Here is a 21,161-nt window from a genome sequence, read left to right as displayed (position 1 = left end):
AAATGTGACAGGTAGACAAAAGGGGTTTCAAAGAAATAGACTATCCTCAGAGAAATCAATGAAATGCCATGGAAAGCTTTTGGTGAGCACAGGCCCAAGACCCCTGGGGGTCTATGGCCCCTGCTGATCAGTACTGCATTTATACTCTTCAACTAATAGGGGAAATGAACTTGATGCACCAGAATAAAGGCCAACTCTGAAGCCCAAGATCCTTTATAGATTATTAAATCATCATCCTCTAAAGGGGTATAACAATATTATCTATCCCACAGAGTACATACAGTGAAAAGAAGTGAGATCATTTGAATAAAGTGCTTATAATGTCAGACACACAGGATTGAACAAGGGTTAGCTGCTATAATCATTAATTACTACTAATTATGACTATACCCACGCTCACCAAGAAACACTGTAGTACCTTGTTTATTTGTGAAAGACAGTGAGATCAAATGTGGTCTCTATGGATTGAGGTTTTCTCTCTCCAGAGAGAAGTTACTGTTAGGGTGGGTTTTTTTGTTGTTGTTTTTGGGGGTTTTTAATAAACTCAAGAACAAAAACAGTCATAACCCTAAATAGATCAACAATTTAATCAAGAAACACTTTAGACTTCCCTTTACCTTTAGTTCTGATGTTATCCAAAAACTGATTTAACTGTTCTATCCAAATTCGTTCTGAGGGGAAAATGAAGCTACAGAGTTCTGTGCAACTTTTTCATCAAACAACTACCTTTTCATGTATCAGAAATGACTTTGTGACTGTTAGCTAAACTCCCAATAGTTTCAACTACCTAGGAGAGATGCCCCAAACAAATGAACTTTATTTCCAGACAACAGATCCAAGCAGGCCAGCAAGAAGACTTGACTGCTGAACTATGGTAAACATATGGCTGAATATTTTCTCACCATCTAGGAACCTCTGATATTAAAAGGAAGCCCCATCCCTCCACCCCCTACCGAGCCTCTTTGCTCAGAGTAAAGGAGAACTTATGAGACAGACTTCTTAAGAAAGGAGTATGTGGGTGGTTTTGGATAAAAAAAATATGAAAGGGACAGAAGAAACTAAGTCTCCCCATGAAGCAAGGAAAGAGAAAGAATATTACAGAACAGATTAAGATTAGAGAAGTAGAGCATAGGAAATATAATCAATAATACAGTAATACCTGGGTATGGTGCCAGGTGGGTACTGGAAATATCAGGGGAAACACTTTGTAAAAGATATGATTGTCTAACCGCTATGCTGCACCCCTGAAACTAATACAAATAATACTGAATGTCAACTGTAACTTTAAAAACAATTTTTAAATTAAAAAAAATCAGAGAACAAGACCAAACAGTGACTTCGGGATAAACAAGAGACCCCTCCAGCGGCTCTGAAGAAAGGGCACTGCGTGCCTCCAGAGAGGGAGATAAATGTAAGGAACAGAAATATATGGTGTGCCTGGGTTAGGTCAGTTTCAAATGGCTTTGCTCCCATTAGTCAGAACTAACGTGAGTCCTGAGGATGGTGGTCAGGCCTATCCCAGCCACCCTCACCAACCAGGGAACACATCTATGACAAACCCAAATTCCTAACTCCTGAACTATTTCGAGTCACCCCACATTGTTGCCACTCAGGAATAGAACAAGCTTTGTTTCTAAAAAACAAACAAACAAACCAAAAAAAAAAAACCTGCATTTTTTAATTCAAGAAATAAGTAAGAGTTCACAAGCAATCCAGAACAGGTGGCAGAACAGTCAGCCATACTTGCTGCAGTTCAGGCTCCACAGAATCACTTTGGCCAGTGCTTCCTGAGATGCTCTTTCAGCTGAGGAATGGAAGGCAGCAGCTGCTGGCACTCATGACAACGCAGGGGCAGCTTCAAGAGTTCAGGCATACCACCTTGGACAGTCACTCTGCCAGCATCTTGTACCATCTTGATCACAGCTGCAAGCAAGGAATAAAGTTCACAGCCCAGCTACTGAAAAGCCAATATGAGATTAAAAAAAAAACCAACCACAACCTAACCCCAAATAAATATATGCCAGGTATCCTAAAGCTAGTAAATTTGAGGTTAGACTCACTGCTGGGAAAGGGGGGATGATCAGATTCTAAATCTGAGCAACCTATTTTGGAGATGATTACATTCCTTCGAGGTACCCTCTAAGCTTGTTACTATACCATGTTACTATATCAAAGGCTTATCACAGTGCTTTCCCATGGTTGGCCCTTGGTCAATGGCAGCTGTCACTGTTAACCTCCCAGCATACTGAAGTTCCACAGAATACACACTGGGAAGTGCTTCCCTCTGCATACACAGCTTTCCCCTATTAATTAACCACTCCTGACACGAGGCACCTGCAAGCTCCTGCCTAGCTGATGGCAGAAGAGACATAAAACTGTTCAGAGCTTCCACATCCATGAACTCCAACAATTCTCAGAACAATTTTTAAGTCCCCTGATGTTATAATAAAACACCTTTCTTACCTTGACATAACATTTTTCTACGTCCCCCAAGAAGGCTGCTCACAGCAAAGTGCCAATCCCACTACAATTCAAATAATCTAGTTTCTTCTACTGGGGCTCTCTTTATAGGGAACACAGAGATATACATCTGTTTTTGAGACCAGGCTACTATTTAGGGAAACAAATGAATCAAGTATAGCTAAGAAAATAAAACAAATGTAAAAACCAAAGAATACTATTTACCTTGAGATTCTAAGAAGTATTCTGTATTGAAAGAATTCCAATGTTTTTTGTTTTTAAGGCAAGGAGAATCAAAATCCTGGCTGATCACATGAAGGTGTACATGGCTAGTTGAGAGGGGGGGAAAAAATTATAATTAAATTCATTAAAGACTATGGTTAAATTAAAAGGACAAACAGTACAAGTATAGGTATGTAAAATAGTGACAGTGTTTCTATTTAATTAAATTCATTCATTCACTTAAGAATATTAAATACTCATTAAGTACCTACTAGGGCCAAGCACTGTTCTAGCACTGGGAATTTTGTAGTGAACAAAATGGGAAAGGCCTCTGTCCTTACAGGAATTATATTCTCATGAGGGGAGACAAACAAAACATAAGCAAACCAATAAACAAGGAAAATTCAAATCATTAACATTGCTAAGAAAATAATAAAACAGGGAAATGTAATAGAGAGTGCCCAGAGGACATAGGATGCCTATTTAACTAGGTTAGAGTGTTCAGGGAAGGCCTCTCCCAGGCAGTGATTTGAGCTAAGAAAGCAGTCAGGCAAGCAAAGATCTGGGGAAAGAGTATTTCAGGGAGCAGGGAGGTCAAGTGCAAAGGCCCTGAGATGAGAAAGAGCTTAGTACAACCAAGGAACAGAAAAGTAATATGGCCGGAATGCCTGGAGCCATGGAGCAGAGGTTACATAGGAGCCAGATCATAAGGGTCTTATAAGTCAGTAAGAAGTTTAGTTTACACTATATTCTGATTACACTGGGGAGCCATTAAGGATTTTAAGCAGAGGAGTGCTACTAACTGAGTAATACTCTTAAAAGATGACTCTGCTGCTATGTGGAAAAAGGACTATAGAGTGGGTAAGGATGGATACAGAGAGACCTAGCAGTCCAAGCCAGAAATAATCACATCTTAGACTACAGCTATAGTAGTTGAGATGACAAGAAGCAATCCAATTTTTACTATACTTTGGAATAGAACCAACAGGTCTTACTAATAGATTGGAGGTAGGTTTGGGGAGGTGCCACCTACTGCGATGGAGAAGCTTAAGGGAAAAGCAGATATGAAGAAGAAAATCAAGAGTTCTTTTCAATTTGTTAAGCCAGGTAGGATGCCTTTTTTTATAGCTTTGACTCTTAGAATCAATAATACTTCACATTCCCCCAATAAATAATCAAAACCAACCAGTATGTGCAGGAATCCAAAATGGAACATAAGCAGTAACAAACCTGTATTACATAAATAAAAGAACCATACTTAAGGGGGTCAGGAAGAAAATAACCAACCTAATTAACTTTGGAAAGCAGTATTTTCACTGGACACTAAAAATAAAAAGCACTATATACAACCCTGGCCGGATAGCTCAGTTGGTTAGAGCATCATCCTGATACACCAAGGTTGTGGGTTTGATACCTGGTAAGAACACATACAAGAATCAATCAATCAATGCATAAATAAGTAGAACAAAAAAATCGATGCTTCTCTCTCTCTTCCCTCTCTCTCTCTCCCTGACCAAAGAAAGCCAGAATGAAAAAGAGTACACTTTAAATGATTCCATTTGTATGAGAACAGACAAAAACAATCTATGCTGAAAGAAATCATAACAATGCTTGGAGAAGGAGTAACTGGGAAGAGCACAAAGGAGCTTTCTGGGACGAGATGATAGAAATGTTCTGTATCTTGATCAGAGTGATAGTGACATGGTATATACATTTGTCAAAACTGATCAAACTATAAATCTTATGTATTCTACTCTATGTACCTTATGTCTCCATTTAAAAGGAAGAGTAATGGTGGGGGGAAATGTGGCACAAAAATTTCATTAGGTTAAAGTAGCTAAGTCATAATTACCCATTTAAATAAAATGTGAATAATGTTGGTGCTTAAAAAAATAACCAAAAATTATTCTGATACATGGTACAACATGGATGAACCTTGAAGAATCTTAAGTGCCCAGCCGGCATGGCTCAGAGGCTGAGCATCATCCTATGATCTAGGAGATCGTGGTTCGATTCCCAGTCAGGGCACATGCCCTGACTGCGGGCTCAATGTCCAAGTTGCGGGCTCAATCCCCAGCGCAGGGCATGCAGGAGGCAGCCAATCAATGACTCTCTCTCATCATTGATGTTTCTATCTATCTCTTCCTCTCTCTGAAATCAATAAAAACATATTTTTTTAAAAAATTATCTTAAGTGAAATAAGCTAGTCACAAAAAGACAGATACTACATAATTCCAGATGCTATCTGCTAAAATAGACAGATACTATTAAATTCACAGAGACAGAAAGCAGAATGGTGGTTTCAAGCGGATAGGGGGAGGAGGGAATGGTAAGTAGTATGGGAAGATGAAGAAAGTTCTAGAAATAGTTGTGATGATTACACAATGTAAATGTACTTAATGCCATTGAACTGGACACTAGAAAATGGTTAAAATGGTAATTTTTATATTATATGTATTTTATCACCCAAAAAAACCACCAACATTAAAAACTCTGAAATCCAATTAGTCTGTTTATCTTGTTGTTTAGCTGTAAAAAACTGAGATCTGCCTTGCTTGCATTCTTTGAAAAGAATCAGTCATTCCTTTCTGAATCCTTCTGGGTATGAGCCAAAAGAAAATAGGCTCTGCACTTTTCTCTCATTTTAAATCTTAGATCTACTATACTAAGCTGTCATGACAAAAGTCAGTGATGTTTGTGTCCTTCAGAGCAATGGTCCTTAATCACTTAGGGGTTATAGAGGTTTCTGAAAAGTCACTGACCACAATTCTTCATCTGAAAGTAATAAAGCTGCTTTATCCAGTTCATAGATTATGTCCTCAGAGGTTTACACTTTGAGAGGAACAAAAAAAAAAGTATGTGACTGAATTACACACAGAAGTAAGAACTCAAGGCTTACAGGCAAGTCAGGCAGAAGAGTGGAAGTTTCAGCCCACCTACCCCAGAAACATCCCACCCTATCCTCCTGGGCTTCACAGCTATCAGCACACTCAGCAGACTCAGGCCAAATCCATCTGTCCACCTAGACATAATCAGGATGCACCAGTACTCCCCACAGGGCTTACCTCATGCTGGGAATGGCATGGTAGCCCAATCGAAAGCGGAGTTTGCTGGGCCCAGCAACATCTGCAATCACCTTTTCCCCGACAGCATGCATGTGTTTGAGGAGCTCAAGGTGTTCCATGGTCACAGCCTTCAGACTGGAAATGGAGGCCCATGGTAAGACCAGCCAGTGGTGACGAGCCTTGGGGTATTTATCCTTAATCACCACCACTTGCTCATCTTTGTAAACCTAGCAGAGGAGAAGGAAATGGACATCTTCCATGCTTCTTCTGTGCCAGGTGCTGTCATATTCATTAACTCACTTAATCCCCACCACAATCTTCTGCAAAAGTTTTTAGTATCCCAATTTTTTTTTAAATATGTCTTTACTGATTTCAGAGAGAGGAAGGGAGAGAGAACAAGACAGAAACATCAATGATGAGAGAGTCATTGATCAGCTGCCTCCTGCACACCCTTACTGGGGATCAAGCCCACAACCTGGGCATGTGCTCTGACCTGGAATCAAACCTTGATCTCCTGGATCATAGGTAGATGCTCAACCACTGAGCCACGCTGGCCAGGCTAGTATCCCAATTTTGACAGATGAAAGATCAGAGATTCAGGTAAGTTGAGTGTCCTGTGCAGTCACAGTTACTAAGAAGGAAATTTAGGATTGCAACCCAAATCTAGTTGACTCAAGTCTGTGTTTTAATCACCACCCTGCACAGAATACACAGAAGATGCACAGTATGAAGTAGTTCCTAATGATCTGATGTGAAATCCCTGCAGGCATCAATTCAAATACTCCCTTCTCCACGCTACCACAGCAGACCACATGACACCTGCACGTTGTGTTCCCAGAAGCCCTATCAGGTCTGGCCCCTGTCACCCCAGGATGTAATTTAAGAAGAACTCAAAGACCCCTCCCACGGTGACACCTGACTATTAATCCCAGGGCAGCCCAGTAACTACAGTCACAATACATTAACTGTTTGCTCCCTTGAAAGGGACCACAGTAAGGTTAACTCAACTTCCCTTAATAGTATCCAGAAGTTTAGGAGGAACAAGGCAGAGGGGATATTCACTTGAAGAATTTAGTTTCTCTCCAAAGAATTCCAGGTGCTCACTCACTGACAATGGGAAAAGCTACTTGTTCTCACAAAATAGCAAATAAAACAAATCTTTCAGAAGGACTGATCTCCTCTGATTTCATTTGTAGTTATTACCTCTGTGGAGTGGTCATTTAAAACATGAAATGTGTTTCAATGCAAAAATTTTATTCTGACCTGCATTTTGGGGTCCTGCATAGAAATCTTTAAGCCTTGACTCCAGTGGCCCAATGATTCCTAAAACAAAAAAAGGTCATGTAAATCGCAGGTGCCAGTAGTTCAATTTGGCATTCGTTAACATTCCAATCGAACTTGGAAATAAGGTTAATTTTTAAGAATTAAACTGTATCCCTTTTATCTCAATCTTCCGCCTTGATAGCCATAAGCCATCCCCATTTTCTCCCTATATATGCAGAGCTGCATGTCTAGACGAAGGCTGGAAATCCAGGGTGTGAATCGCATCTTCTTCTTCCTCTCCTACTCCATCTAAGCCTCACTAGGTTTCCACTTTGACATCACGATGCGAATCACATGACCTATAAAAGTGTTCCAATGCTAACCTTCTACAAATACAAATGACTGACCAGTTTTAGTAGCTCACTGTTAAGTACACTGCCATTACTGCCCTACCTTCAAGTGGCTGACCTCAGGAATTCAAGAGAAAAGCATATAAAGGAACATTTACCAAAGTGACTTGTGACACAAATGAGTGACTCTTTCATCATGGTTAATAACCCCTACCATGGTTAATAAATAACCCCTCATGTGTGCTTGGGCTTTACAGTGTACAAAACAATTAAGCAGTCATTATAATGACTCAATTAATCTCCACATCATCTATCAAGCACACTATCCTTACCTTTTTGGTAGATTCTTCTGTCCCCTTGTTTGGGGACACAAAGCATTTGCTAGGGTCACTCCCAGGTTCCAGTCCTGTACTAGGTTCAGCTTCCTGGGCAGCATCCCTTTCTACAGAATCGCTGTTGCCTGACCTCTTTCTCTTCCTGTGTGTTTCCAGGCCAGGGCTCTTTGCCTCTTCCTCAAACTCTACAATATATGGATAGAGTTCATTCACCATGTGGAGAACCTGGCCAGGCTGCAGCTTCACCTCTTGGTCCTTCCCAATTATGACTGAGTCAATGCTGGTGGGATTGACCCCTACCTATGAAATAATCAGAAAATAATTATAAAAATAGCAGTAACACCATTACTAATATAACCACTGCTATGTTAACCACTTACTATGTGCCAGGCACCATGCTTAATGCTCACTTATATTACTCTATCACCTCCACACATGATAGAGAAGACTTACTGGCTGGCAGACACTCTAAAGTCAACAGCATAAGAAAATCGTCAACTATAAAATGGAAATCCAAGTTACAAACAGACATACCTGCTTTACCTTGACATATCCTTTGTTACACTCTGCTTTCAACTGCACTGAAAGAGATTGAAAAAAGTTAAACCCAAATGCCATGAAGAACCAGGCACTTGCTCCTACTCTCTCTACAGGACAACGAAGCCTCACTCTAGGAGGCAACTTGACAGGGGTTTCCTCAAAGGCCTATGAGCAAAACTGCCTGTTATGCAGGTGGCCAGGGCTCCAAATCCTTTCATAAAATGTCCAACAGTGTACGTATTCCCTTAGCTACTGCTAATATCCCTATGAGGCAGCTTCACAAGTCTCTCTATTTCAGAGCCCTTGGACCACTTGGGATCACAGACTCTGCAGTCAGGGAAGGGGACCCACTTCTCTCATAACCTCTTGGCTCAGGATTAAATCAAGCTTCCACTATTATATAAAATTATCAGATACCTACAACAGAGAAAGGAGCAAATGATACATTTCTGGGAAAGAGAAATTCAGCGGGCCTTGGGTAGGAGGAATGGAGAGAATATTCTAGAAAGAGGAGCGTTCAGACAGAACAGTCTGAGCATGTGTGAGAAGAAGTAACATTTAACACTCATGTTCAGATAAGTGAACAAAGTTTCTGGGGTGAGATGGGGAGCACAGAAGAGAGATACCATAGCTGCTCTGCAGGGAGAACAGGCAGAGGACAGGCTGACACACACACTGCTATTGTGACCAGGGGGACAGAGAGTGAGAAGCTTCTGTATCTTGGGCCTAGCCAGCTCAAGCATGACTTTCTTTTCCCATTTAGATTAACTCGTGTGGCAAAACTAATAATCAACGCTGCAGACTCCAAGCCTTGGGAAACCCTGCTATGGGGAACACACTGCAGGTGGGAGGCCTGGAAGCAGTGAGTATGTACAGAAGTTTATAGGAAAAAATGAAGTGCATGGTAAGGCTTTTTCCTAAGGACTTTCATTTCATTAAATCCCAGGGACAACATTTCAAGAGCTAGATATCATCGTCTTATAAAGATACTACCCTCTATATGAGGCAATATGTAAAGGGTGGAACCATCCCATTGCTTCTCAGACATGGTTTCAGCCTGGAGATCCCAGAACTCAACTGTCTCACTGCCCAATGCAGACCGTCCCTGGGCAAAGCAGGGTACAAGACTCGGTTCCACCACCCATAGTAACAAGAAGGACCCACTTGTTCCCATCACTGAATAGCACCTGCTTTCAGAGGGTGGAATTAGGAGTGAACAGGGCCCTGGTGTTGGCTAAAAGAGCTCAGTTCCTGAGTTTTATTTATGGTAGAGAAGAGGTTTTCCATCATTAGCACCCAGAAAATGTGCACCTTTGGTTACCACTACTCTAAGGAACCAAGCATGGTAACTCTCACCAGTTACCTTGCTGTCGAGAACATTTCTTGTCAGTGATCTCGGTCTCTGGGCTGCGCCCGACCACGACTGGTTCCAAATGTGGAAGTTTGATTCGCTGGTGCCGGTTGTCCTGTCTCACCAACCAGCACACCCGCATCATTACTCTGAGAGACAAAACAGAAGAAAATCGCTGAGAAACTAGCACAAGTCCTCCAGGGCCACACCCCAGCATACCGCACATGCCATCTACCAGCTGTTCATCTAGAGGCGAATGACTCACCTCCCTAATCTCAATTTCCTCACCTGTAAAATGTGGTAATGACAGGACTCAGAAGGTTGCTGTGAGGATTAAGCAAGATAATGTAGGTAAAGTATTCAACTCTATGCTTGAATCATGCCAAGCAATCAAATATTTATGTTTATTGATATACTTTATGTGTTGGACATTACTTTACATGCTGAGGATCAAAGAATGATTAAACATTGTCCCTATCCTTGTGGGTCCTGGAGTACAATGAGACAGAGACTCATAAACCAATTATTAAAATATGATAAGCATTGTAAAAAGGAAGTAATCAAATAGGGCATTAGCCCAGGAAAAGGAACAAGTGACTCTTGCAGAGTATCAAAAAAGGCTTTATGAGTAAGGGATATTTATGTTGGGTTTTAAAGGACAAAAAGTTTGCCTGGCAGAATACTGAAGACATAAGAACAGAAGATATTCTTCAGTCCTTAGGCACTTTATGTGTGTTTGAAGGTTTCCCTTCCTTAGCTGTCCTAACATGCTGATGTTAGAATGATACATTTTGCTGCCATCTGCCAGAAGGCTGTCATAATAAATATACAAACATGCAATTTCCAAAGTATGAATGCAGCACCTCTGTGCAATACACAACCTGCACAATAGTGGCCATACTGGTGTTCTTTTGAAAAACAACCCTTAAGCCCATGTAGAGTACCAGCAGAAGAGAAAGAGACAAGAAATTCTGCTTGAGCAAAGGCAGAACAAAGGGGATGAAGAGGAAGAAGAGCCAGAAGAAATCATGAAGGTAGATTTAATTACCGACTGCATTTGGGGAATAACAAAGGAGTAAAGGGAGATAACCAGGATTTCTAATTTGGAAAAACCCCTTAACCAAAAGGAAGAATACACAGAGAGACATAATTTGGGGGTAAGCGGTAGGTGAAAAAGGGATGATTTCAGGTTAAAATATAATTAGATTAAGTTGCCTTTGAAAGATCCAAGGGTCAAGCTGGGATGAATGGGTATGAAGCTTAAAGAAGGGAATGGACCAAATGTATATATTTGAGAGGCATCAACATGTCATGGAAACTGAGGCAAAGAGAGGATGAGATCACCCAGGGAGGTAGAGCAGGGAATTATACTCAGGGACAGGACTAGATCTTCAGGATGCCTCCCTAGACTCCATAAACTTATCAATGCTCAAACCTCTAATATCCTCTCTTTAAGAAATGTCTCCTGCAGGCAAGGCAACACCTATCAGGCCCTCTGCACAAGCTTTGTGTCTGAAGGGGAGAGAAATGAAACCATATACATATATATATTCTTTAATATATCTTTATTGATTTCAGAGAGAAGGAGAGGGAGAGAGATAGAAACATCAATGATGAAAGTCATTGACTGGCTGCCTCCTGCACGCCCCCCACTGGGGATCGAGCCAGCAACTCAGGCATGTGCCCTGACTGGGAATTGAACCTCGATTTCCTGGATCATAGGTTGATGCTCAACTGCTGAGCTACACCCAGCTGGGCAAGATACCATATTTTTAAAATCAGAGTTTCATTACCATCTCCAAGGACAGGATAATGCAAGGCCGAGTGAGCATATGCGTGCTCAGTGGGTACAAAGTCATAGAAATTGGATCAGTCAGGAATGGCTTTTGAGACCTCCCAACTGAAAATGCCAGGAGTCAATGGGACTGATAAGGAAGAAAAGGAGTGGGAGGGGACATTCCATTTGAAAAAGCACAAGTGACAGCACCAATTTTAGCAATGACAACCCATTGGTGAGGGGTGGAAAGCAGACTTTAGCTGGCTGACCCAGAGGAGCTGCCCCAAAGAGTGACATAAAAAGGTAGAGGTCTTGAAAGAACACTAAGCTGAAAAGCTGAGATCTGACAATCAAGAGAATTGACAGGTTCTGAGCTACACAGTAAGGTGATACAACAGCTATGTGTAGGCAGGCTGCAATACAGAAATCTAGAATCAAAAATTAGGAGGCTTTTAATATAACGTGGGCCAGAGTGAGTTCCAAAAGGCAACTCAGCAGGTCTTTGTGAAGAAGCTGATGCCAAAGCATGAAGAGTCTGTTATAAATCTAAAATCTTAATTTGGAGCTTCAAATGATGATGGTGCTACAGGTGGGTCCCACTTTTAAATGCTATGTGTTCAGCCCAGCAGGGCGTGGCTCAGCGGTTGAGCGTCGACCTAGGATCCAGGGTTCAATTCCCGGTCAGGGCACATGCCCAGGTTGCGGGCCTGATCCACAGTTGGGGGCATGCAGGAGGCAGCCGATCAATGACTCTCTCATCATTGATGTTCTTCTCTCTCCTTCTCCTTTCCTCTCTCTGAAATCAATAAAGATATATTTTAAAATAAATAAATAAATGCTGTGTGTTCAGAGGGGCATCTGTTTGTTCTTGCCTTCCCTGAGATTAGACAGTCTGTTCCATGCTTCTATGTCTCTGGATCAGCTCTATACTTTCCCTTCCAGAGTTGTGGGAATTGGTCCAAAAGAAATTCTGATTATTTCTTAAGGAGCCCAAGTAATCTGATAGGCCAGACAAGGCCAGCAATCTGACAACCTTGAACAGTGCTGTCCAGTAGTTTTCTGCAATGATGGATGTATTCTAAACCTGCACTAATAATGTAGCCACCAGGTGACAATAAAGCACCTGAAATGTAGCTAATACAACAGAGGAACTGAGTATCTTAGTTTTGTTTTTAATATATCTTTATTGATTTCTGAAAGAGAAAGGGAGAGGGAGAGAGATAGATAGAAACATCAATGATGAGAGAGTGGTCATCAATTGGCTGCCTCCTGCAAGCCCCCGACTGGGGATGGAGCCTGAAACTGAGGCATGTACCCTGACCGGAAATCGAACCTCAATCTACTGGATCCTAGGTCAATGCTCAACCACTGAGCCATGCTAGGCCAGGCTTAGATTTTTTTTTTAAAACTTAAAGTTAAATAGCTAGTTAAATGTGGCTGATGGCTACCATAATGTTCAGCACAGCCCTGGAAACTTGCCCAGCCCTGATCAACCCCAAGTCCCTCAGGCTTGAAGTTAAGATCCTCATAGTCTAACCCCATAGAGGTTACTAATTTTCCCTCCCACTTCTTTTCTTGGAACTAGTCCCACTTACCCACCCTTTCTCTCCTCCCTTTCCCCCAGACTCACATATGTGCATCCTTGCACACACATATATCACTCAGGTACAATGTACTGAATCATGTCTCCCAAATAAATAATTCTTCATATGACCTCCTGGTATTGGTTTATACTCTTTCCTTCCTCCTAAAACCTAAATCCTTCACAACTTTCAAGTCCCTCCTCCTCCCTGAGGCCTTCAGTGAGCTGTTTTCCCTTCTCTACAACTTGTTACTGGGTGTGGCCCATTTACCTCCACAATTCTCTAAAAGTTAAATGTGGGTGCAATTCTACTCTCCAGATGAGGATGCAATCTCCTTGTACACAGACCGCATCACTGCCCGTCCCCTCAGGAAGCTCGGAGGAAGGCTCTCTGGACATCACTGCCCTGGGTTAGGCCTGGTCTGATACAGTGGTACCTCGGTTTTCGAAGGTCTCCACTAACAAACATTTCGGTTTACGAACACCGTAAACCCGGGCGTAAACCCTTTGGTTTTCGAACATGCCTCGGAAGTAAAACATGCCACATGGCTTCCGCTGAGTGCAAGATCCTGAGGCCCAGCTGTCAGCTACTGATTCCTTGGTTTTCAAATGTTTCAGAACTCCGTCTTCCGGAACAGATTACATTCGAAAACTGTGGTACCACCACTGTACTTCAATATCCCCTGGTGTTCCGCACACCTTTACAAGTGCATACTATGCACTAGGCACTCGCTAAATGTCTTATTTATATTGTCTCATTTAACCTTCACAACAACTCTCATTCTAAGGAAAAGAAAATTTAAGGTTTACAGAAGATAAGTAATGTGTTCAAGTCACACAACCAATGTTTGCCAGAGCTTGTGTTTGAATTAATTCCAAAGAACAGGTTCTTAATCACTGTACTATATACCTTTAGTCTTCACTCATTTGATAATTCAAAATTACTACATGCCCACTATGCAACCTGTGCCTTCTAGTGCTGGGAGTAAAGACGTAATACATTTCACTTGCATCTTATGATGCAGTATAATACATCATGCCTGCTGTCAAAAGGGTATTATGGGAGCACAAAGGTGGAGTACCCAACCCAGAGTTAGAGAAAGGAGGTATCAAGAAAGGTTTCCTATAGAAGGTGGGCCTAAAATGAGTCCTATATATGTCAGATTAATTAGGTGAAAGGGAGCCACCTAATTAGGTGAGGAGCAAGAAGTGGAGAGAAAAATCAGGGAGAAGATTCCAGTCAAAAGGAACAGCAAGGGCAAGTACACTGTGCATATGAAGAAGCAGCTCAGTGTTACTGCAATCTAAAGTATAAGGCAGAAAAGAGGCTGGGGATGCAATCAGGTCCAAATGAAGCAGAGCCCTGGGTGTCTGACTGAGAAGCTCAAATTTTACAAGTTCCAATGGATTATGCATTGAGTAAACAATAAATATTTGCTGAATGAATGAGAGAAAAGATCAGATGAAAGAACAGAGAGCCCTTTTTAAGCAGGACTTTGACACAGATTTGTTTTCAAAGATCATTTGGAGGAGATAGATAGCATGGAGAACAGATATGTGGGGAATAGAACTAGAGGCGGGGAAACCAGTTAGAAGCCCATCGTATTTCAGGTGAGAGATGATGAGGCCTGAAGTAGGACAATAGTAGAGACAAAGTAGAGAGCACAGATTTGAGAAACATTTAGGGGGTAAAATATAGGGATTTAGCGATGGGTGTGATAAAGTAAATTTAGGGAAGATGCTGAGTTTAGTTCTGGGCCTCTGAATTTGAACTGCCTGTGGGACTTAAAGGCAGAGCTGTCCAGCTGGGTAGTCAGAGATGAGGGTGAAAGTCAGAAAACAGGTCTAAGATGACAACTTCTATTTTAGAGCATATAGGGAGTTAAAACCAAGCCAGCTGATGTGCTCACTTAGTGTGTACAGAATGAAAAGAACAATGGCCCAAAGTCACAAGCATTGGAAACACCCAACATTTTAGGAGAGGAGGGAAATAGACTATCCACAGGAGAAATGACTGGTGAGAGAGGAACATGGAGAAACAGGTAGAATATAAGCTCCTGAAGGAAACGCACTGTCTTATTCATCTCTGTCTCACAATAAATGTTCACTGAATAAATCAGCTGAGTGTATTATCCTGGAAAGCAAAATAGGGAGTGAGAGGTATCAAGTTTCAAAGGCAGCAAAAGGATCCAGTGATGATTTTTAAGTGGCTATGTGGTTTGAGAATCAATCACTGATGATCTTAGGGTAAAATTTCTGGGGAATAAGAGGTCTGAAAGTTAGACTGCAGAAGGGAATGGGAGATGAGAAAATGGAGAAAGAATTTAGAATACTCTTTAAACACAGTATGGATAAGAAAGGGGAAAGAGTTACTGGGTGACAGCTAAAGGAAGATGATCACCAAGAACTTTTTATTTTCTGGCTTGCAGGGTGGGAGTGGGGGTGAGGGATGACCAGGGATCTCAGAAACTTGACCTTGTTTATACATGAATGGGACAGGGGCAGAAAAGACAAATGAAAACAAGGTCTCATAGATGAGAGTAAAAAGAAGGGTCAGAAACACAGATAAAGGGGTTTGCTTTGATCAGAGAATATAGCTCATGCTCTGAGACTTAAGGAAAGGTAAAGATGGGTGTAAATCTAGGTGACTTTGTAAACATGAAAACAGAAGCAGAAATTGGAGGAAAAGCACATCTGGTTACCTCAATTTTCTCCATAAAATAGCAGATAACAACAGAGTGAGGTGTATGGGAGCTTACTGAACGGCTGAATAAGATCAATATATAATAGTGGATAACATCCAGGCCTCTGAGGTCCAACTGCTTGAGTTCAAATCGTGGCCCCACAACCTACTCGCTGTATGACCTGAGTTATTTAACCTAAGTCTTTACTTCTTCAGCTGTAAAACAATATTAAAAACTGCTCTACACTACAAGGGCTAAATGAGTTAGTATGTAAAAATCAGTGCCTGGCAAAAAGTAAGCATTCAAAACTATTATAAAGGTAGGATGAAAGTAGGAGCTAAAGACCATCAGACAGCAGACTGTGCAACTAAGGTGAACAGGCACAAATCTGTATTGTCTCCCCAAATGAACAGTCCTGTCTCAAATGTTCTAACGATCCCCAACATAAATCAAATCCCCCACAGGCTCCAAACCTGGGCCACATTGATTCCAAATGGAAATTATATCCCTGCTCTGTTGAACGGCTAGCACCGGTCTGCATGAGAGCAGGCTTGCTTCTTCAGGCCTTCCCGTTCCGCCTGCTGAGGACGCTGGGCAACACCCTCAAGTTCCTTTCAGGGAGCATTTCTCGAAAGAAACAATGTCCTTCCTGACAAGCTGGGCCGCCTCCATGGGTTGGACAGTACTCACTCTCTAATATTTTCTCTGCTTGTGTTGCGACCAATGCACTACAATTCACTGCTGCCAGGGGCACAGGTGCAAGAACGCGAGGTGGGACGGACACCAACGTGAGCGCAGCCAAAACACGGGAAGTGGGTAGCGGAGAGCCCTGGAGCCCGAGGATGGAGCAACGCCTGCCGAGAAAGCAGCCGCGAGAGCGTTATTCAAGGCACATCGCTCAAAGGCAGGAGCGGACCCGGCCTAAGGCCCAAGCCCACGGCTCTGGACGCGGCGAGCGCAAGAGGCAGGCCCAAACTGCCTTACCTCAAAACGGCGGGCCGGCGAGGCTGCAGTACTCCTCCGCCGCGCCACTTCCGGCGCTGCGGGATGACGTCGCCGAACTGGAGCGCAAACGGGCGCGTCACCACCGCCTTTCATTAGATTGGCTGAGCGTCTCGCCCAATGCCCGGGTCGTAAGCGCCCGCCCCCAATTGGTCCCTCGGGGGGGCGTGGTCCAAGCGTGATTCCCGGCGGTCAGCCCGGTCCAGGGGCGGTCCTGGGAGTTATCTCAGCATCTCTCCCCCATCTCTCCCCGGGGCCGCTGCCCCGTCATCGCCTCTGTCCCTGAACTGGCAGAGACTTCGGGCAGCTTTCCCTAGCGGCCGTTTCTAGGCAACCTGCTCCTCTTGACGCTCCCTTCATAAGGAGAAACTCACTATCTTTATTAAGGCTAAATAGTCACATATAATGTTTAAATTTTTCACGAGAAACTTGAGCATGTTTCTGTGAATACTACCTTTTTGACATTAGGTTTCGTGAAATAGATATATAACTTCTGCTTAAAATTTTTTAAATGATATTTTCAAATTCTTGGTAGTCATACCTATAATTGGCACACCAGTAGAGTTCTCTTTATACATCATAGTGTAAACATGCTAATGCATCCTTTAACTATACCCTACAATTTAAAATCTCCCACCCATAATTTACACTTTATTGTTTTCAACTCCTGCTTTTAGGGCTGGCTAATTTCTCCCACTATGCGTTGACTTCATAGCTTAACTCGCTCAAGGTTCTAAATTTTTAAGAGTTTAGAAGATAGTCACTGTAATCCCAACTACCGACATTCATACCATTGATGGTTCAAGGTAAGCCTTTTATTTCCATTCACTACTTACTTGTGTAAATTGCGGATTTGTGGTGGTCTCTCCTGAAAGTTCTTATAGACACATTAAAAAGAAAGTCACAGGAGGCCCTTCTAACTTATCCTGCCCTACCTCCGACCATCTCTTCATTCCCAGCCTTGTACCAGCAATGTTGAACTTATCCTTCAAACCCCTCCTCCCCAATACTTTTTTTTAAAATATATCTTTATTGATTTCAGAGAGAGGAAGGGAGAGGGAGAGATAGAAACATCAATGATGAGAGTCATTGATCAACTGCCTCCTGCACGTCCCCCACCGGGGATTGAGCGCAACAGGGCATGTGCCCTGACAGGGAATTGAACCCTAATCTCCTGGATCCTAGGTCGATACTCAACCGCTGAGCCACGCCCAGCTGGGCATCTCCAATACTTTAGAGAGATAAATGAATGATCCCTGCTGAGCCATGGCCCAACTGTAATACTCTACAGCATTCCTTGATGTTCATGCTACTTCCTCTGGAATGTTTTTCATTGTTTCCGAAATTCACTCTTGCCCCCTCCAAGTCTCTCACACTTCAGCTAGAAAAAAAATATTTCAAAACACAAATCTGACCACGTCATTCCCTGCTTAAGTTCTTTCATGGATTTCCACTCCTCATCCAATTAATACTAAACTCATTGTTTAGTCTTACTTTTAGAGGTCTTATCTGTCTAATCCTATATACTACTCTCTCCATGCCTATCCATATACCCAAACATGGGCTTTCTTGAACCTAGTCAGTCAAGGTTCTTGGGTTGGAAGCTAGAAAACTACTCTAGCTAACTTTAAGATTGATGCCCTTTGCACCATCCCCAAACCATATGAATACTGCACTATCCAGGCCCTCAACCTCACGATTGCAGATAATTAACAGTAACTCCCAGAACAGGATGGCCTGGGTTCTTGGCATTGTCAGCTCCTCAGATTAGTCTAGCAGGAGGCACATGGCTAAGGAGTTCATGTGCACACCTGCATTCTCTAGTGTCTTGGCCTCTAGCCAGATGAACTCAGAGAAGCTCTAGCTCTCCATTGGCTGTTTCACTTATTCATTCATTCAACAATGTTTCTGAGCTCCTTCAACATGTGAGGCATTGTTTTAGGTGCCGGGGCTACCACAATGAACAAAACAAAGTTCCTACTTTCAAGGCACTTACAATCTAGTGGGGAGAGGCAGACTGTAAACAAAAATATATAGGTTGATTAAGAAAAAGCAGGACAGAAAGTGATGAGGAGCCTGTGTTGGCCATCAGATGGGTGGGAAGGGGTAGCCGCTAGGGCAGGATGGTGGGGGGCGCAGCTGGTTGGAGGCACTCTGCCTGCTGTGCTGAGCGCCAGCAGCAATGTAGTCAACAAAGTGATCCTGAGCACCTTCCCATTCCCTGTGACCCTGTCACTGTGCCACATCCTGGTGCTGTGCACAGAGCTCCCACTGATGCTGCATGCTTGGCATGTGTCCTCCCTCCTCCTGCACTGCCCCTGTGCTGCCCATCTAGGGCTCCAGGCACTACCTGCACCCACTGCCTGGCTCGCTGTTGCCACCCTGCTTCTACCTGCGCCACATGCTACTGCTTACCTTTGGCAAGAACTTCACGTTTCTGTCGGCTCACATTAGCATCTGGAAGGTGCCAGTGTCCTTCACACACACAGTCAAGGCCACCATGCCTTGATCCATGGTGGATCTGGGTGGTCCTCCTGTCCCAGATCATCATGAAGGTGAAGCAGATCACAGAGGTATTGAGAGACTCACAGATCCACCATCTCTGACCATCTTGGGCTGCCACGCTGTCTTCCTTATGATCACCACATGGGTCTTGGTGGACCTCTCAGCTTTCCTGGTCTGCAGTGACCCGACCTGTGTCCCAGTGGCTCTGGATGCTTCTGCTGCTGGCTATCAGTGGCTTCTGTAACTTTACCCAGATCATCACCTTCAGCATCCTCAACCTCATCAGCCCTCTAAGCTACTCGGTCGCCAACACCACCAAGAGAATCATGGTCATCACAGTGTCCCTGATCATGCTGTGGAACCCAGTCACCAGCACCAACATCCTGGGCATGATGACGGCCATCCTGAGGGTCTTCCTGTACAATAAGACCAAGTTCAATGTGAATCAGCAAGCATGAAAGCAACTCCTCCCCATCACGACAGGGGACCCTACTATTCCTGGAAGATGCCAAAGCCAACCATGCGGGAGGCCTTTTCAGACAAGACAATTTTGTCTTCCCAAAAGACAAACACTCTGCTTTGAAAGCAGATAGCAACCCCAAGGCCTGGACAGGATGGGACCTACACAGGCCTCCCTCAAAACCCATATTCTTAACCACTGCGCTCCCTCTCCCAGTTTCCCGTCCCAGGTCTGGCAGTGCCATTGCTGATGAAGCAAAAACAAGATAAGGTTACACACCAGAAGATGAGCGTCTTCATCATGATGCAGACATCACTGTGACTGCAGGTAGCAAGCTGCACACAGGGACCAGTTCCTGCTCTGAAACACCTTTACAACGTGAATGACAACAAGAAGATAAAAGTCAGGACTGAGCGGTGGTGACATCCGCTGAGAAGAAAGACCCTCATACCAAGCTCTATCTCCAAGCTTCTAACTCTGCCAGCTAAAATGACTAACCCTAACCTGTAAGCTCAACTCAACCCCAGCTCCCCTAAAGGACTGGAAAGAGCCCTGGGTCAGTAGCTGCTAGCTCAGCGCTGAGTCTCTTTTACTGCTGGTGATACTATTACCTTTGACGGGGTCTTTCTGTTGCTTAGCACAGAGGCCCATGGCAAAAGGCTGACTGTGGCACCATGACCAACACTGCCTCTGCTCTGAAAGACAGCATGGATGTTGGAATCTGAATCTAAGCCAATAGCACTCTCAAGGTCACCTGCAAACTGGCCTCCCAGGTGGATGAGTACAGTACTTTCTTGACCTAACACCTCCACCACCTCCACCATGTGTGTACACACACATTCAAATGTCCCTGGCCTCACTCCCATATTTGGGGAAGACATAAGAAATTTAATATTAAAATATTGAAATGGCACTTTAACCCAACAGTATAAGGAATATTTCATAACTGTATTGTTTGATAGCTACAAAAGGAGTGCAGAGTTGGGGAGCAGGATTTTAGGTGTTGGTAATCAGGGGACCTTTCTAGGGAGAGTCTTTGAACTGGGTCTTCTCCACTTGACAGTCACTCAAAAAATACTTCTTGGCACCTGCTATATGCCAATAACTGTGGTAGGTGCAGGAGATAAAACATTGCGAAGCCATGATCATTGAGACGGTCCTCTGCCTCAGAAGTATTGCTTTAACCCATGGAATCACTTTTTGGTGTGTTGCTATCACGCTGTAAGAGGCATCTTTGTGAACTGGTCATCTTGTCAGGGATGCTGTCAAGGACGCTGCTGCTCATTTAACACAATGTTCTCTTTATGAGCGTCCCTGGGAGACAGTCCAATCTGATCTCAGTTTCGAAAATAGTTTTACTTCTCCAGAGCAAAGGGTTTGTTTTTCATCCACAGACATCATGAATTGTGGGACCAATGAGACTGTCAGCTTAGAGACAAATTCATGGCCCTGCTGTAGCAAATGTGAAGGCCACTCCTACATTCATTTTTAGCTTTGGCCCTGGCTCCATTTTGTGTCTACTCATGTTTTTATTTCTTCATTCTCTGCACTTTTAATTTATGGAA

At 43.2% G+C, this 21,161-nt stretch overlaps 1 protein-coding gene and 1 pseudogene across 11 annotated transcripts in view; one reads left to right on the top strand and one right to left on the bottom strand.

Moving 5' to 3' along the window:
• Window positions 1-1,661: 1,661 nt before the first annotated feature.
• APTX (aprataxin) overlaps window positions 1,662-21,161 on the bottom strand; it is a 26,873-nt gene continuing 7,373 nt past the window's right edge. The window contains exons 3-11 of one of the 10 annotated variants that reach the window (XM_081150920.1): window positions 19,876-19,965; window positions 19,047-19,552; window positions 9,599-9,735; window positions 8,230-8,276; window positions 7,693-7,995; window positions 7,011-7,070; window positions 5,748-5,974; window positions 2,686-2,789; window positions 1,662-1,923 (exon numbers count right to left, since the gene is read on the bottom strand). In XM_081150920.1, coding sequence (XP_081007046.1) covers window positions 1,769-1,923; window positions 2,686-2,789; window positions 5,748-5,974; window positions 7,011-7,070; window positions 7,693-7,995; window positions 8,230-8,276; window positions 9,599-9,731 — 1,029 coding nt within the window. In that variant the 5' untranslated portion in view covers window positions 9,732-9,735; window positions 19,047-19,552; window positions 19,876-19,965 and the 3' untranslated portion in view covers window positions 1,662-1,768. Of the gene's footprint in view, window positions 1,924-2,685; window positions 2,790-5,747; window positions 5,975-7,010; window positions 7,071-7,692; window positions 7,996-8,229; window positions 8,277-9,591; window positions 9,736-16,102; window positions 16,986-19,046; window positions 19,553-19,875; window positions 19,966-21,161 lie in introns of those variants that run through there. The other 9 variants (XM_081150917.1, XM_081150922.1, XM_081150918.1 and 6 more) reach the window with 9 other exon arrangements.
• On the top strand, window positions 18,699-19,594 carry LOC308564075 (solute carrier family 35 member E1 pseudogene; annotated as a pseudogene). The gene has a single exon. The product of its transcript is annotated as a solute carrier family 35 member E1 pseudogene (transcript).

The sequence above is a fragment of the Miniopterus schreibersii genome, assembly GCF_964146895.1.
Source record: "Miniopterus schreibersii genome assembly, chromosome: 11".
NCBI classification, from domain to species: domain Eukaryota; kingdom Metazoa; phylum Chordata; class Mammalia; order Chiroptera; family Miniopteridae; genus Miniopterus; species Miniopterus schreibersii.
Note: the sequence above shows the minus strand (reverse complement) of the source record. Positions and strands in the feature narration are given on the sequence as shown.